The following is a 15,383-nucleotide window of genomic DNA, read 5'->3' as shown; positions in this document are numbered from 1 at the left end:
CCTACCCGCCCCCTGAGAAGCGTTCGTCGGGAGTTGACATGAAGTATTTTCTAGGATTTTTTATATAAAAATAGGCACCTAGTCTCGCAATTTTTTTCGTTTGGGATATATTTTTGTAATTATTTTATCTAGAAAATATAAAAAACTCACAAAGATGCAGATGCAGTTTACAAAAATGAGTGACACGGAGGCTGCTTATCTGCATGTACGTGCGCAGGGTGTCTGTACGTATGCGCATCTAAAATTAAGGTACAGAGGCAGTCACAGCCCACAATCATACATGCATATATATAGTGGCGCCATTAAAAAAATACATACATAGATATATAATATAGTGTGCATACATACGGCTCCTGATGATATATGTGTTGCATCTCCATGTCGTACGGTTATACATATGTATACATATAGGTATAGGTATACAGATCGCTCCATGAATAACTGATGAAGCAACCAAACAATCAACAGAAGCATGCAGCATCAAGGTATATATGCATGCTAAGTAATGGTATATATTTACGGTATGCAATGGACGGCGGGATCCATGGACGTCGTAGAGCAAAACCGGCCACGTTCGTACGCGTACGTGCATCCTGAGACGTACGTAAGATCGATGCTTGGATGCATCATCCTATCGCCAGACGATGCCGCCGAGCGGCGGCGGTGCCACCGCCCAGAAGTCGGAGGCGGCGTTGTCGTCGGGCAGGTGCGACGTGCAGGACACCGGCACCAGGCACAGCCCTCTGCTCGTCAAGTCCTTCTTTCCCTCGCCGCCATTTTCTGCGTCCTACATATACCAAAATTAAATTGGCATACGTACGTATCAGAATTAATTACACACACATATATGTGACAGGAAAATTAAGGGTACGTATATATGGTCGGTTTCGATCGGATTAAGCAGGGGCATGTGTGCTGCCGGTCCCTGAATATAATGCATATATATTACGACAAGACGGCTTGTCAGAGTCGCTCGACGGGTTGTCCGAAATGATCTAGCAAGCGGACGTGCAATACTATCATTGAATCACAAGCGCTCGATCTGCAGCTAAGCTATGCACCCGCCGGCCCCACAGTGTTCGATGTCCGGTTGCAACTTTCATTTGCACGCTTACGTGTCAATGTGTAGCGATTGGTGATAATTTGGTTGGCTGTAATCAGTTAGCTGGAGCTGGAAAAAGTAGGCATCATGCACGCCGGGATGACCTGAACTCACTCAGTTAAAAAGTTATTACTTTCTGACCTGGCGAGTGCATCAAATTCAGTGAAACACTATGTCGTGTTATATATATACACACAGAGATCTTTTGTAAAAAAATAATAAAGTAAACTATTTACATGTATAAGCAAATATATTTATGAATATGATATAGTGTTTAAGTCATGCTTATTTATGCGAAGGAGGAGCGGTAAGGGTTGATTGGGTCGGTGGGCGGTGAGGTGGCTAGTTCAGTTGAATTGAGTTATAGAATAGTTATTCCATACCTAGGAGATAGTATAGTGTGTATATGTATGTATGTATGCATAGTGTTTATGCATACTCCATCCAAAATGTGTGAATTATTCTGTTAAAATTCCTCGCGCATGTGTAGCAAAAACGACACATAAAGGTAGCATGCATGGGCTAGTAAGTCTAAGGTTTCAACATAACACAGAGTATGTACTCTATTTTGTTTCTGGTGTGTAACACAAGTTTTGCCCATGGATCGAATTTCCCCTCAGCAGTAACTAGCAAGTTATAAAGATAGCATTAGTGATCATACATATCCATGCATCATGTGTCAGTGTTTTTTGGAGTCAGATGGAACTTCAATTAAAGCATTGATTCCTTTCAGAGAGAAAACAAATGGTAGTTCCTATAAAAGGACTCTAAAAAGCTTCAATTTTCCCCCTGCTCATCCCATGAACAGTATACACTACCAGGCTTTGCAAAATCTAGCTTTTGCTACGTAACCATTTTCTACAGGAAGCTAAAGTCGACCAAAGTGCGTGCGTGTCAAGATCTTGATTTTAAGACACCTTTGCACGTGTGCGCGCATCTTAGCTCTCGCTCTTGCACACGCGTGTACCATGAGAGAGAGAGAGAGAGAGAGAGAGGACTTACAGTTTGTTGTTGCATGGAGTTCCCGTTCCCGGTGCCATGGCCCAAGTACGGGTAGCTGAGAGCCTACGTACGCACCATGCAGCACACACAGAATAAGAACCGATTACTAGTTAGTCATGTGCAATTGTGAATGTGACAGAGAAGAGAGATCGGCGAGCTATACAAAAGGGAGAGATCAAGAGAGACAGCATGCTGCGTAGTGCCTGGAACACACGACAGAAGAAGGCAGCACGCACTCATGCATGTACTGCTACTGCATGCAACTTGCTGCGGTAGCAATGGCCATGCATGCAGGACCTTTAACGGCGTGCTCTTACACCCAGTCCCACACATCTCTTTTTGTTTCACCTACTCACATCTCATCACATTAGTTACAGACCACCTCCTGTGATCCTGTCAAAACATTAATGTAAAACTGGCCATACATTGTTTGCTTTCTGCCCTCGTGGAGATTCGCTGGGCAGGAGCATGCCGAAGTGCAGCCTGTGTGTTGTTTGGTACCTCCATGACTGGACCATGTGGTATATGTTTAATAATCTGCTACGGTTCAATAGTTGTAACGAGTAATAGAGTCAACATGACGGTCAATGTTGAGAAGGATCTATTATAAGCGGGGATATTTAGATCAGACGATCGGGATGCCAAGTGAAATCATGGGTGATCCACACCGTACACATGGGAGGTCAGGAAGTATCGTATGGTTGATGAAGACAACATATTGACCAAGTTAAAGCGAGCGGGATGCCGCTGCAAATGACAAGGTGGCCTGAGGAGCGAAAGAGACTTGCCAGTGGTTAGGATTGTGGGACGATGTGACACGCATCGACATCGAAAGACTTGCTTAGGATATAAGTAGGCGATGGGAAATCATGCTTTGAGAAGAGTGAAAGTCAGTTTTATGGTTTTGCCTCAAAACCCGTGGTGCGCATGGAGATGCACATGGCACCATCGTGAAGCTTGTGTTGAGGCAAAGCTAAGTCATGAAAGGCACAACAGTGTTTGGGCGAAGGAGAAATGTTTGGATAAAAATGTCATCGGTGGTAGGTTGGGTGTATTGGAGGAGAGGGATATTTTAGAAAAATATCCTAAGTTTGGAGAGAGTCCTAGAGATAGGAGAGGAAGTGAAGAGAGAAAAGATAGGAAGAAATGAGAGTCTGAGAGAAATCATATATTCTAAAATAAAAGAGGGAGGGAGTATGGTGACTTCTGACTTTTGGTTGTAATTTCTCTCATATCAATGAAGAGTTTGTTCCAAATCTCTTGTGCCTCCCCTTCTAGTTTACTTTTCTATTGGTTTCGTTGCGAGTTTTGCAAGTTTGCTTAGTTTTTTTGGATTTTGTGTTTTTGATGATTTTTTTTATGAGCAAGGATGTGGGGATTTGATCTAAATGAATCCTATGAGTTCAAGTGGAGGATTTGAAGAAATTGCCTGATTTTGGTGTTTTGGGGGGATATTTCATTTTCCTTCAAATATAAGGTTTTTGAGACGGATTTGTGGTGTTTCTGACAGCTATAACTTGTGAGAGCATTCCCAAAATACTTGATATCAAGATCTCTCACGAGATCATCCAAATCCATTTTTCTCACTTTTGTTGTTTTTTTCTTTCCCCTTCTCTAAGTTTTCGAAAAAGTTCCAAACTTTCTTGAGTTCTTGGTTTGGTTTCTATTGGAAAAGTTTCTTTATAGTTATACATTACGTAAGAAATCAACAAAGGAGACACCACATTAGTGATGGCTGCTCAACATGCGTCACTAATGTTCTATTAGTGACGGGTCCAATAAGGACGCGTAACTAATGTGTCTTCTGATTGGGATCAGATATAGACCCATTACTAATGAGTGGTCATTAGTGACGGGTCGTAACATGACCCATCACTGATGATAATAGTGACACGTCAAATTATGGTCATTAGTGACTGGTAATCCTAGGTCAGTCATTAGTGACGGGTCGTCCTAGACCAGTCATTAGTGATGGGTCACAACTTGACCCATCACTAATGATCCACTCATCAGTGACGGGTCGTCCTATGTCAATCATTAGTGACAGGTCAACTTGTAATCCGTCACTAATGACCAACTCCAGTCACTAATGATGGTATTTGCAATTTTTTTATTTTTCTCTTATTTTTTCTCACATCAGCACACTAGAATACGAAATTTGGTAAAATTAGTCATTAGTGACGGGACATGGTTATAACGCATTACTAATGATATTTGGCAAAGAAGGTTAAAAGGATAAAATATCCGGTTTCTATCATAACTACGTGATAGCAGAGGTGGTAAGGTGGCTACAAGCGCGAGGAGGAGGTCGCGGGCTCGGTTCACATGGAACGTAAACTTGAAAACAATGTAAAAAAAGTGTATCTTGTGAGGTATATAGGATGGGCCTGCGTTGGGATAGCTCGAGTGAATTTTTTTAATCCAAAAAATACGAAAAATATTCATCGGTCATTAGTGACGGGTCAAGATTACAATCCGTCACTAATGTTTAGTCAATAGTGACGGGTCACAGTTGCGATCCGTCACTAATGACTCAATATTAGTAACGGGTTACGGTTATGACCAATCACTAATGACCTTAATAGTGACGAGCGATGACCCATCACTACGCGATAATACCTGTTATCACCTGTCACTAATGACTTTTTTCACGTAGTGATATCTACCTTCCCACTAAGTTTCGTAAGATCTGGACTTCATTTGAATTGATTTGGAGTTTTTTGCAAAAAGTTTGAGGGTTGCTTTTCAGTTTCGGACTTTATTCAGTAGTTCTCTTTTGTAGCATGTTCTGAATTGCTAAATATATTTTTGAGGTACTAACTGACTACATAACTACTTAAAATATCCATAGTCTTACTAAATCTCATTCAATATGTCCGAACTCTTTACTCAATAGATTGCAAGTGTTCTTTCAGTAACTTTTTCTTGGGTTTTCAACTACTAACAGCCTGAGCTTTGTATTTTTGAGGCACTGACTGCGTAACTATTGAAGATATTCATAGTCTTACTAGATCTCATTTACTATGTCTGAACTCTTCACTCAGTAGTTCGCCAAGTGTTTATTCAGTAACTCTTCTTTGGGTTTTCAACTACTGACAATCTAAGCTTTCTTTTGAGCATCTACTAAGATATTCATAGCAATACTAAATCTTAGTCGGTAACTCGGTATGTCTAAACTTTTATCTTTCCTTAAGTAGTTTTGCAACTTTGATTTATCCCTAATTTTTGTTGCTTCCGCATTACCTTGATGTCTTCCTAACTTTCTTTCTAGGGTCAGTAGCTCTATTGTGAGTATGTAATCTCAGTCAATTAAAAGAGAGGTGGGTTAGGTGAAAAGGTAGGATAAATCATTTAAGAAATGACGCCTGAGTCAGGCATGGGTGGACGAAGCTTGCTAATCCACTTACAACGATAATCAACCATCCCAAAGCTTGTCTGAAGATGTTGTCGCATCATTCATCGATGTCAGTTAACTATTCCATAATTCCTTCTAGTTGTACACCCCTCTTCCTCCCATGAGCATTTCGCACCCAAAAAAAAAGTAACTTTTGGCCACCAGATCGAGCACTGCCGCCACCTTCTTTCTCGGAAACGACTGTTCCCATGGCGCCACCCTGATGTCTGCAACAGTGAGACCTTGGCCCGATTCCTCGCAGAAAAACTATCATTATTACTCCCTCATCAAAACCCATAACCCAATTTATTTGAACAACCGGCTGTTCGTCATCACCACGGGCAACCACTGCCCCATCCATCCTATGCTGCAGCTGCACAACCTCCACCAGTGGACTCCCCTTGTTCAGTTTTTCTGGTCTGCAACACCTCTTCGGCCGAGACTTGCCGCCAGCGAGCTTCACAGAGTCGGACCCTCTGCTTTGTTTTGCTCTCCCAGGATGAGATGTGTTAGGGAAGTGTATTTCATAGTTTTACGCTTTCTCAGCCATATACTGCACTCTCTTTGCTTCGTGTTTTCCTCAGGCTTAGGCATACATGCCTGATCATGCATGAACCATCGAAATCTCAGGCTACCCTCAGGCATGGAGCTCATAGAAGCTACCAAACAAGCCTTATGTCACTGGGCCTCACATTATGCTCATATTTTTTGTCACGCACAGAAAAATTTACCTAGTAGTACTCAGTATTTGTTGCATGCATGAAAATTAATATCATATGCTTAAATTATGCTAACTAATAATTAAAACAGCTCATATTCCAAATTAAATGCTTGTTAAGTTTACTATGAACTGGTTTAACTAAATCATGAATTTGGCGACGACTCGTCATCTTCTGCTACTTTAGGGTGCACAAGTTTTATGTTTTCCTTTTAAAATTGAGGAGTGCAGAAATCTGAATGTTACACTCCAGAACTCTTCTATCTGCACATACTGATAACATCTTAATTCAGCGCTGAATATATAAATCTGGATTCAGAAAGGATAGATGAAGAGAAAAGAATATATATCGATCGGATTAATGAGAGGGGTTGGACCTCAATTTGACCCAGGAGGAATCTAATATAGCCAATAGTCTCCTGTAGTACGGAGGCAGTGTCAGTCTGCAAAAAGGAATGCGTACGTACGTGTCAGGGACTTTCTTTACACTTTCACTGCTAAAGCGTGAAAGAAGCTGCAGGCGCTGAAAAGAAATTAAAGGCAAGCTGGAAGCATGGGCAAAACTATATTTTTATGCGACACCAGATGCAAAAGAATATATAGTCAGACCTGTCACCTGTGAAACGCATATGCATGACGAGAGGTTCAGCTAAGATCATGCATGAGAATATTTGACATGCTGCGCTAGTCTGCTATAGAAGAATATATACATGCACATGCAGATCTGGCTGAGGAGGTAAAGAGAGAGCTCTTCTGCTTAGTTGCACATTTCTTCTTTTTTCTACTTGCAGTGTTAGCACTATCGCACTAATGTATAGGCAGTATAGCTAATATATAAGTTGATGTACCTTGCCAAATGGGGATACTATCTGTTGAAGTGCAGTTATTCTATCCCCAAGCCTCTCCTTTCTGACCTGAAACAAACATTGGTATATGTTGAAAGATGCGTACCATTCTTATTATTTATGGTAAGCAACAAGGACTACTTCACATTGCGTATATCATATATAACTACCGAAATTAGTGAAAATAAGATGGACAATGGTAATTGATAAGTCATTAATTTGTGCATATACTTCCATGGGGAGAATCTAGTACCTCCGCGTGCCGTTATAATTAAATAAAAACATGCATTTGCATCATTGCAGACTTAAGCATGTACCTATATTTAAATTGATCAAGACAAGGTCCATCTGAACTAGAAAAATCCTAAGCATGCAAGTGTTTTTTGCTTTCTGGGTGCAAGCATGCATGCGTGGCTATGTCTCAGGGAGAATGTGAGTGAGAGCCAGATTCCAAGATTGCATGAACACAAGGGCAAACTTAGGAGAGATCTTGAAGAAAACCTTTAGAGTAGATTGTGCTGAAGAAGAGGTCTGAACCCTAGCCTTCTTAGGAGCTGAACCACTTGCAGTGCCGTTACCCTGAAACAAAGAGAATAAACAAAGATCCAATTAATAAGCAGTGACTCAAGAGAATCAACAAAGGACAGATGCCAAACTAGATTCTGGAAAGATATCTGGTTGAGAGTATCCCTATTGAGTGAATAGTATCCGTTATTGTATAATATAGTTGGAAGTAATCCACAGTAGTGGAAGTCATGCGTTCCTTACAGTTAAACCTCTCTTTCCGTAGATATATTATTGGGGATAAACTAGTTGCTTGACATAATGTAGTATTCAAATTGTTACATGTCCAATCTTGCAATAGACGAGACACCTTTAAATGGGGATTATATGAGAATGGATTATTTTCAGTTCATTCCATGTACAATCAAATGATAGCGACTACAGATCAGCTATTTCACGCTTTCTATCCTTAAAATCTTTTATTATATCTTTGTAGCTATACTTACCTATAATTTGACCCTCAATCCATACTAGCAAGCTATTAATAAGAAAGTCATTTTTCATCTTGTTATATAAGCTAACAACGCTAGTTCATAGGCCGCTGGAGTAAGCTAGTGAGCTCTAACATAAACAAAATTAGGCCACATAGACTGGGCTGCATACCCGATGTTTTTTTTTGGGGCAAAAGGCAGGGGGGCGTGGCCCCTGTTGTGCCTGGCCTAAGCTCCGTCTCTAGTTCGGAACATGCACGATAGACATTCAGAAGGTAGAATATATACAACAAACTGAAGTGATTTTTCTAAGGAAGGAGCACACAGCTTTTTACCGAAGAGAAAAAGAATTTAGAATTCATTCAAGATGGAAAAAAAAGTCGGTTTCGCTCACCTCAGAAGAGTTATCGGAGTGATGATTCCTCAACTCAGGTGCCGGCACCGTGCTATTTGAGAAGTCCAGCATGTTGCTGCCGAGGCTTATGGTGGTGCATGACCTTGGAGAGGATGCCAAGAGCATCTGGCTCACCTGAGACTTGTTGGTCCCCGATGTCTGGATCTCCTCACCACCATGGCCATAGAAATTGTAAGCTGCTGCAGTATGATGCATTGGTCCCTCCTCTAGTCCTTCTGACAGTAGATCTGTGGCAGTGCTGTATCTCTCATGATCTACTAATCCCCCACTGTTTTGCGGTTTCAGGCATGTGAGTGATAGAGAACAAATTAGCTAGATAAAGGGCTGATCAAACAAGCTAGAAATACATAGTTAACACTAAATTATAAAAGTTTACATGAATTCAAGGACTCCTATAGTATTCAAACGTGACAGAATCAAAGACAATTGAGAGGGTGGAGATATATATAGAGAGAGAGGTGTTTACAGAAGCAGCTGGCTCCATGACTCTTGCATGTTGCTCTCCTGCCCATCACTGAGATCAATTGAAAGAGAAGTAGTAGCAGCCCTGTTCACCCCGGGAGCTAGACCAGAGGAGATTTGAAGGAGCTGCTGGGGGAGGAGCATTGAAGGAGAAGATAAGGGACGAGGCATCTTGGGGGAGGCAGCCTCTTGCTCCTCAGAACAAGGCATCAAACTACTCATCATATTCTTGTTGTCTGTACCACTCCATATCATCTGCTGCTGTACCAAAGAGCTCTTGAATTCTCCTCCACCCGTCATGCTTGAGCACAAAATCAAACGATGGTAGTATTTGTAGCAACAGCTAGAACTTGTAGGATCCAGCCGCCATCTTGCAAATTCTCTTGTGCAATCTCAGGTCGATCTTTTGGGTCTGGTAGCTTTGCTTGTCCTCCTCCTCTTTTCTCTTTCTAGAGATTGGGTCTCTATAGTGAGAGAAAGCAACAGCAAGAGAGAGAAGGAGAGAGGGAAAAAAATGATAGGACCTGTTTGGAGAGGAATCTGGGCTTTTGTTTTGTTTTCCACTGCTGCTTCCTTTTGCTTCACTCCTTTATTTATGAACTTTTTTCTTTCAATCCTCTCTTTATTTTTCTAGTATGTTTATTTTATCCTTTCCCCCTCATCAGTCATCACCCTACTTTTGCTTTGTCAATAAAAGTGATGCCGGAAAGGTGCGTGTGACACAATATTTCAGGGTGAAAGGAGCGGTTTGTGGAGGGGGTGGTATTTGTTAATTGGGGCTCTTATGCTAACTTTCAGCTACAATAAATTTAGTATGGATGATTGTTAGTAGCGAAAAGACAAGCCTTATTGCCCTATATATCCCAATCAAGGTTCTTTGACCCTGGATATGACACTGTTTCACGCATCTTATTGACGAATGAGGAGCCTGAAGTAGGATATTTTCTAGCACTATGGATCCGTTTAGGCGTTTACTAACTTGCTCTGAGGAATCAACTTAATTCTACATGTTTTTTTTTTGTCTAAGATTAAGTAAGTGTGCGTTTTTCATTCGAATTTTGGTAATGAAACTCACGGGAGCCTACTATTTCAAACTTTCTGCACTTGGCTTGAATTGAAATTGTCAAATTTCTGCCTTCCTGCTTTTTACCTCCAAAGAAAAAGGCTTCCGTACCAATTCAAGCTTTATTCTGAAAACCATCTATTTTCTTTGAGCTTTCTTGGTTTACTTTGGTTCAAACATGTACTTTAACTCTTGTTGCATTCGTAGCAAAACCAAACTGCTTTGTTGCCTCCATTTCTGGCTCACATACTGAATTACTGATGCGTGATGATGTGTTTGTGCAGGGCTCAGGTGGTGGGATGGCCGCCAGTTCGCAGCTATCGCAAGAATACGATGGCGACCAACCAGCTGAAGAGCAGCAAGGAGGAAGCTGATGCCAAGCAAGGGCAGGGGTTTCTGTATGTCAAGGTCAGCAACTCAGAATGGATGGTGCGCCATATCTGAGGAAGGCGGACCTTAAGACTTACAAGAACTACAAGGAACTGTCTTTGGGGCTTGAGAAAATGTTTGTTGGCTTCAGCACCGGTGAGATTGCTTGAGTGTTGTACAAACTCTTGCTATTTTAAGCTGCAATCAAATTTCACATGGAGTAGCAGAAACATATGTTTACACTTCCAAAGTAATTTTATCCCACTGAGTTAAGAATCGACAATTCTTGTTTGGAAACTCTCCAGCGAAATTCCAGGTCTGTAAAGGTGATATGGAGGATTCTTTTCAAGGCCCATGAGTTTGTTTATTACAGATACCGTGTCATTACATTTTGGGATTGTTTATCTGAACTTCCCAACTATCGGACCTATTTTGAGCATATAGCATTTCTGGTGGAACAAAATAAAATGTAACTTCTATGTCTTAGAACCTTTTCCCAGTGCTCGATATTGATAAATGGAGATACTAATCCTGCATATTAGAAACTTTAATGCTTGTGCTTATGTTAGTTTTCATGTAAAGTACTATCAACTTTTCAACGCTTATCCCTTTGAATATGGAAATTTTGCATCTATCATTCCTCATAACCTTTGATTATAGCAGTGCCACCTCACCATGAATTCCTACATGTCTGATCTTTAAGGTTAGATCTCTAAAAAGTAAGCATTGAAGGGCAATGCCTGTTCCCAGGTAAATCCCTGCAAGAGCATTTGTCAGACTATTTAAGGATCTAAGCTTCTCAGGTGCACATTGCACCAAGTTAGATATATAGGGATCCAAAATGGAGGACCCTCCTGGGGTTTTTGATATATCATACAATATATCTATTTCTTCATGTTAGGTAATATGAATTATTTATAAAAAATAAGAATGTTGTATAATACTATTAGGTGTTTTGTTGTTACAAGTTTTAGTGTGAGAAGAACTTCTTTTATATGTTTACATGTCCTTACAGGTAGGAGTGGGTCTAACGTCATACCAGGAAGGATGGTGTACCTGAGAGCAAAAACGATGGTGAATTTGTGCTGACTTATGAAGATAAGGATGGCGATTGGGTCCTGGTCGGCAATGTTCCTTGGAAGTATACTGATCTGATCTGAGTAGAATATTGAAAAACAGAAAGGAGAATTCTAGGAGATGGCTTCAGGCTCTGAAGCGAACTTTTGAACATTTTACCGGATGCATTTATATGCTTCCAGATAAAATGAACTTTTATCGTAAAGCAGCAATGATTAGAGGATGTCTTAAGATTGTACTAATTTTACTTGGTGATCGTTATAATCCAGTTATAACTGCTTTAAAATCTACACTCGCTTCACGTGGACTAGCTGGTACTATACCTTTTATGATTTAATAGTGCTTTATAATACCCGAACGAGTGTAACTGTCTTCTTGGAGTGATTGTAGTTGTTCTTTGTTTAGTTGAGAAAAACATGAATATTTTAATGCATGATTGTTAATGTCACCCCCTCTCTGATCTATCAATTAATTGATGTCTTTTCTTTTTATGCAATCTTTGAGTTAGATCTACCAGATCTTCCGAGATGATTTCCAAACCAACCTCTGAACCCAATTGTTTTTGTTTTAGAATCCATCCCGATTGATTTTGCACAGTGCTGTATGTGATTAACAACTGTTTAACACAGTGGTTAACGTGCCTGCTAGTTGCCTACAAATCGCCGAGTCCTAGAAAGATCACATTTCAAAGTGCACAGTACCAACTACCACGGTGCATGTTAGAAAAATCTGCGCAAATCAATTAAGATCTGAGCAAATCTGCTCTAATCACGCTTAGCAATAGCATATGGGCAGTGCCCCGGACACGTACGGTTGCAAGTCTCGCGTGGTACAAGTATAATTAGCTGCGTAATAGATATCCAATTAATGCATCTTAATCGCACTCCGTCTGGATCGAAAACAAATTAATCCAGAAGGAGGCAGCTTCGATCAGATGCTTCCGAGCTCTGCAAAAATATTTGGGTGAAACCAAGCCCACGCCATGCATGCGTATCTTACACACCTTGTGGAAGGAAAAAATCCGCAAAGCACGTATCATTTATTTTAACTGTCTATTTATGTTAAAATTCGTGTTAAAATATTATGTAAAAAAATATAAAGTATATAAGAAAATTAATAAATAAATAAGAGAAGTGAATATCAAAGATAGATCGTACATACGAAATATATTACAAAGTTATATTTCCCCATATAACAATATCCTTTACTTTGGCAAATGCTACGTAAGTCGTCAACTCCACGCAAAAACAAATGGCATGATGGACGGAACATGATGGACCGATCATGCCACTAGTGGATCATGCAAATTGCAAGGCTCGCGACATGCGTGGGGCTTTGTTTAAGACATGTAGACTCAGAACAGCCATGGCCGTTGGATTGGCAGCTAATCAGCAGTTAATTTTGCGGATTCTAAGGCAACTCTCCATGCTAAGTTTTTAAATATTACTTAATATCTATATAAGTAAAAAGATAAAGTGGCAAGTAATTTAAAGATAAGATGAAATAAAATAAACTTATTTTTAGAAAGAAGCTAGCTTTTTAAGTAATCATAATGATAGTGAGATAATAATTATTTTAAAAGATCTTACGAAACTAGCCAAATACATATATCCATTAAAAACTTATTCTTTAACATTATTTTTTTCTTTCTTCTTTTAAGCATCACCTAACAAAAAAAAGTATTAAAAGTAGCCTAAAAGACACCATGGATGACACAAAAGTCATGACCAGAGCGATCGATCGTTCTTGGAAGTTGCGATACAAAATCGAGGAGGCCATTCTGATCGGTCTCAACCTTTCTCGGATCCCATACAGCTAGCTAGCTAGCTAGCGCTCGATCTGCGGTGCCGGTGCGTCTAATATATGAGCAGCTGTCGCTGTCTTGCATACACAAATCCATCGCGCAGATAGAGCTAGTTGATGGGAAGCACCAACGCCGGCGAGGAAATGTGCATGGAGAGCGGCAGGGCAGCGAGTAGGCGTGGGAGCAAGAAGGCGGCGGAGCAGAAGGCGAACAAGCCGCCGCAGCGCGGGCTGGGCGTGGCGCAGCTGGAGAAGATCCGCCTCCACAACCAGATGATGGCCGCCTGCCGTTCCGGCCAGCCGCACGCGCCGCACCAGGATGTCAGATTGCAGGTGCCATTCGCCGCTCCAAAAGTTGCTCCGGTGGCCGGTGCGCCGTCGTCGTTCCAGCCATATCTCACGGTACGTCCCCTGCGACACTGAGGAACGCCGGCCGCCACATTGCTTGCTTGCTTGCTTTCACTACCCGCATCTGATCGGACATTTTCACTGTGATTTCAGGACTGCAGCCTTGCGTCGACGGACCGGGGGATCATCGGCGTGCAGTACTACGACAACCTGCTGCCGTACAGCTCGAGCCCGCCGCCGCCGCCGCTGTTCCCGCACGACGTGAGGGATTCGCCGGGCCAGAGGCTGGGGCAGCACTACTGGGTGAGCACGAGCGACGGGTCCAGCGCGGAGGAGGTCGACTTGGAGCTGAGATTATAGCTGCAGCGATTCTTGTGTTCTGGGTTGGGAGTGGGCTTGATCAGCTGATTCAGCTGAGCCTATGCATGCAGGAGGGGAACACCGACGATAGAGCCTAGATTATTAATTGCCTAGCTAGCTCATTGCTTATTTGTGATGTAGAGATATCTCATAAATTTGGCATGAATTTAAGAATAAACTTTTCCGACCCCAGGCGGAAATGCATGTGTTCCAACACAAACATTTGAGAGAAAATGTTGAGAGTAAATATGATTTATCTAATCAAAATAAAATAAAATAAAATAGTCAAATTTAAAATTTGATATAAAACAAACAAACACCATAGGAACATAAGAAGTCAGTTAGTCTAGTTGTAATCAAAATACGAGGTCTCAAATTTGAAATTTGTCCCTAAGATTTTCTACCATTTAATTGTGAGACCCAGATGCAAATCCTTGCCATTGCACCACGAGGCTGCACGCTTCTTCTTCTTTACGTGCTTGGTTCGTTTTATACTTTCCTAGAATCAAATTTAACCGAAATATTTTGATCGGTTTAATATTTTACCGACTGCAAAGAGGACGGCAATGGTAGAGGCCGCACGATGATCCCGCGCGCTCGATCTCCCAAAGCAGGCCATCTCCACGCCGCCACGGAATCCCGACCAGACAAGAGCGAGCTCAGCTGTTCTCGAAAGACTCTGCTCGCTAGGTTGTCAGCCATCGTCACTTTGTATGGTCATGACAAGGATGCCGCCGCATTTCGGATGCTGCTTGGCCCCTTCCCCTCTCCTTCCTCCCGGGGGCCAGCCTCCATGATGCCCCGTTTGCACCGGCCATGACAAAAGGAGGCTAATCACCTCGAAAACGGCCCATGGTTACACCTCCAAGTATGCACCTGACAAATATTTTGCAAATTGAGCAAGAACAGAAAATATGGCTTTTGTCTTCAGATGGATGATCAATAACTTCTCTAACTGCAACATAACTATGCGTTGAATTGTATTTTGCTCGCAAACGGCAAACCATTGCGTGCTGTCATATGAGGACCATGCTGCCTTGAAAGTAGCACATAAACCATTGTGTGCTGTCAGTGCTTTGAATTTCTCCATGTAGAGCAGCACGTTTGATTTCTGTTCACAACCTGATGCTTCAATTCTTCATGCATGACCACTCTGAAAGTCTGAACCTACAAAATAAGTACTCAGCCTTTGCTGCTGTAGCGCTCGCTGACCATCGTACACTTCGATCTTGCGTCGCAAACTTGCATCAGCAGAGACAACACCGGCAGTGCCGACGACCAAGAGGGCGGCGAGGTGCGAGCTGACGCCCCCGCGCGTCTCCCCACGCCTCGCAGACGCTTTGCCCAGACCAGAGCACCCTGTTCTTGAACGAAGCGGGCTCGCCGCCGAGGCCAGAGCCCGTGCTCCGCCGCGGTGCTGCATCATGCTC

The 15,383-nt window shown here is 41.9% G+C and overlaps 2 protein-coding genes across 5 annotated transcripts; one reads left to right on the top strand and one right to left on the bottom strand.

Annotated features, from left to right (window-relative positions):
• Positions 1–323: 323 nt before the first annotated feature.
• Positions 324–9,507, bottom strand: LOC133892362 (transcription factor bHLH68-like). 4 transcript variants are annotated; one of them, XM_062333086.1, is made up of 7 exons: positions 8,938–9,506; positions 8,451–8,739; positions 7,563–7,640; positions 7,065–7,130; positions 6,594–6,659; positions 2,105–2,167; positions 324–787 (listed from the first exon to the last, which is right to left on the bottom strand). In XM_062333086.1, exons 1-7 carry the CDS (start codon positions 9,231–9,233, stop codon positions 632–634), a joined length of 1,014 nt encoding a protein of 337 aa, XP_062189070.1. In that variant the 5' UTR covers positions 9,234–9,506; the 3' UTR covers positions 324–631. The 4 variants fall into 4 exon arrangements, with proteins under 4 accessions (XP_062189070.1, XP_062189077.1, XP_062189086.1 ...); XM_062333093.1 differs by lacking the exon at positions 2,105–2,167; XM_062333102.1 differs by lacking the exon at positions 6,594–6,659.
• A 3,793-nt stretch (positions 9,508–13,300) lies between these two features.
• LOC133909735 (protein SPEAR1-like) lies at positions 13,301–13,885 on the top strand. The gene has a single exon (XM_062352295.1). The coding sequence runs from the start codon at positions 13,363–13,365 to the stop codon at positions 13,666–13,668; it is 306 nt and encodes a 101-aa protein (XP_062208279.1). The 5' UTR covers positions 13,301–13,362; the 3' UTR covers positions 13,669–13,885.
• The last annotated feature ends 1,498 nt before the right edge of the window (positions 13,886–15,383 follow it).

The sequence above is a fragment of the Phragmites australis genome, chromosome 2 (genome assembly GCF_958298935.1).
Source record: "Phragmites australis chromosome 2, lpPhrAust1.1, whole genome shotgun sequence".
In the NCBI taxonomy this organism is placed as follows: domain Eukaryota; kingdom Viridiplantae; phylum Streptophyta; class Magnoliopsida; order Poales; family Poaceae; genus Phragmites; species Phragmites australis.
This window is presented reverse-complemented; position numbering and strand designations above follow the sequence as displayed.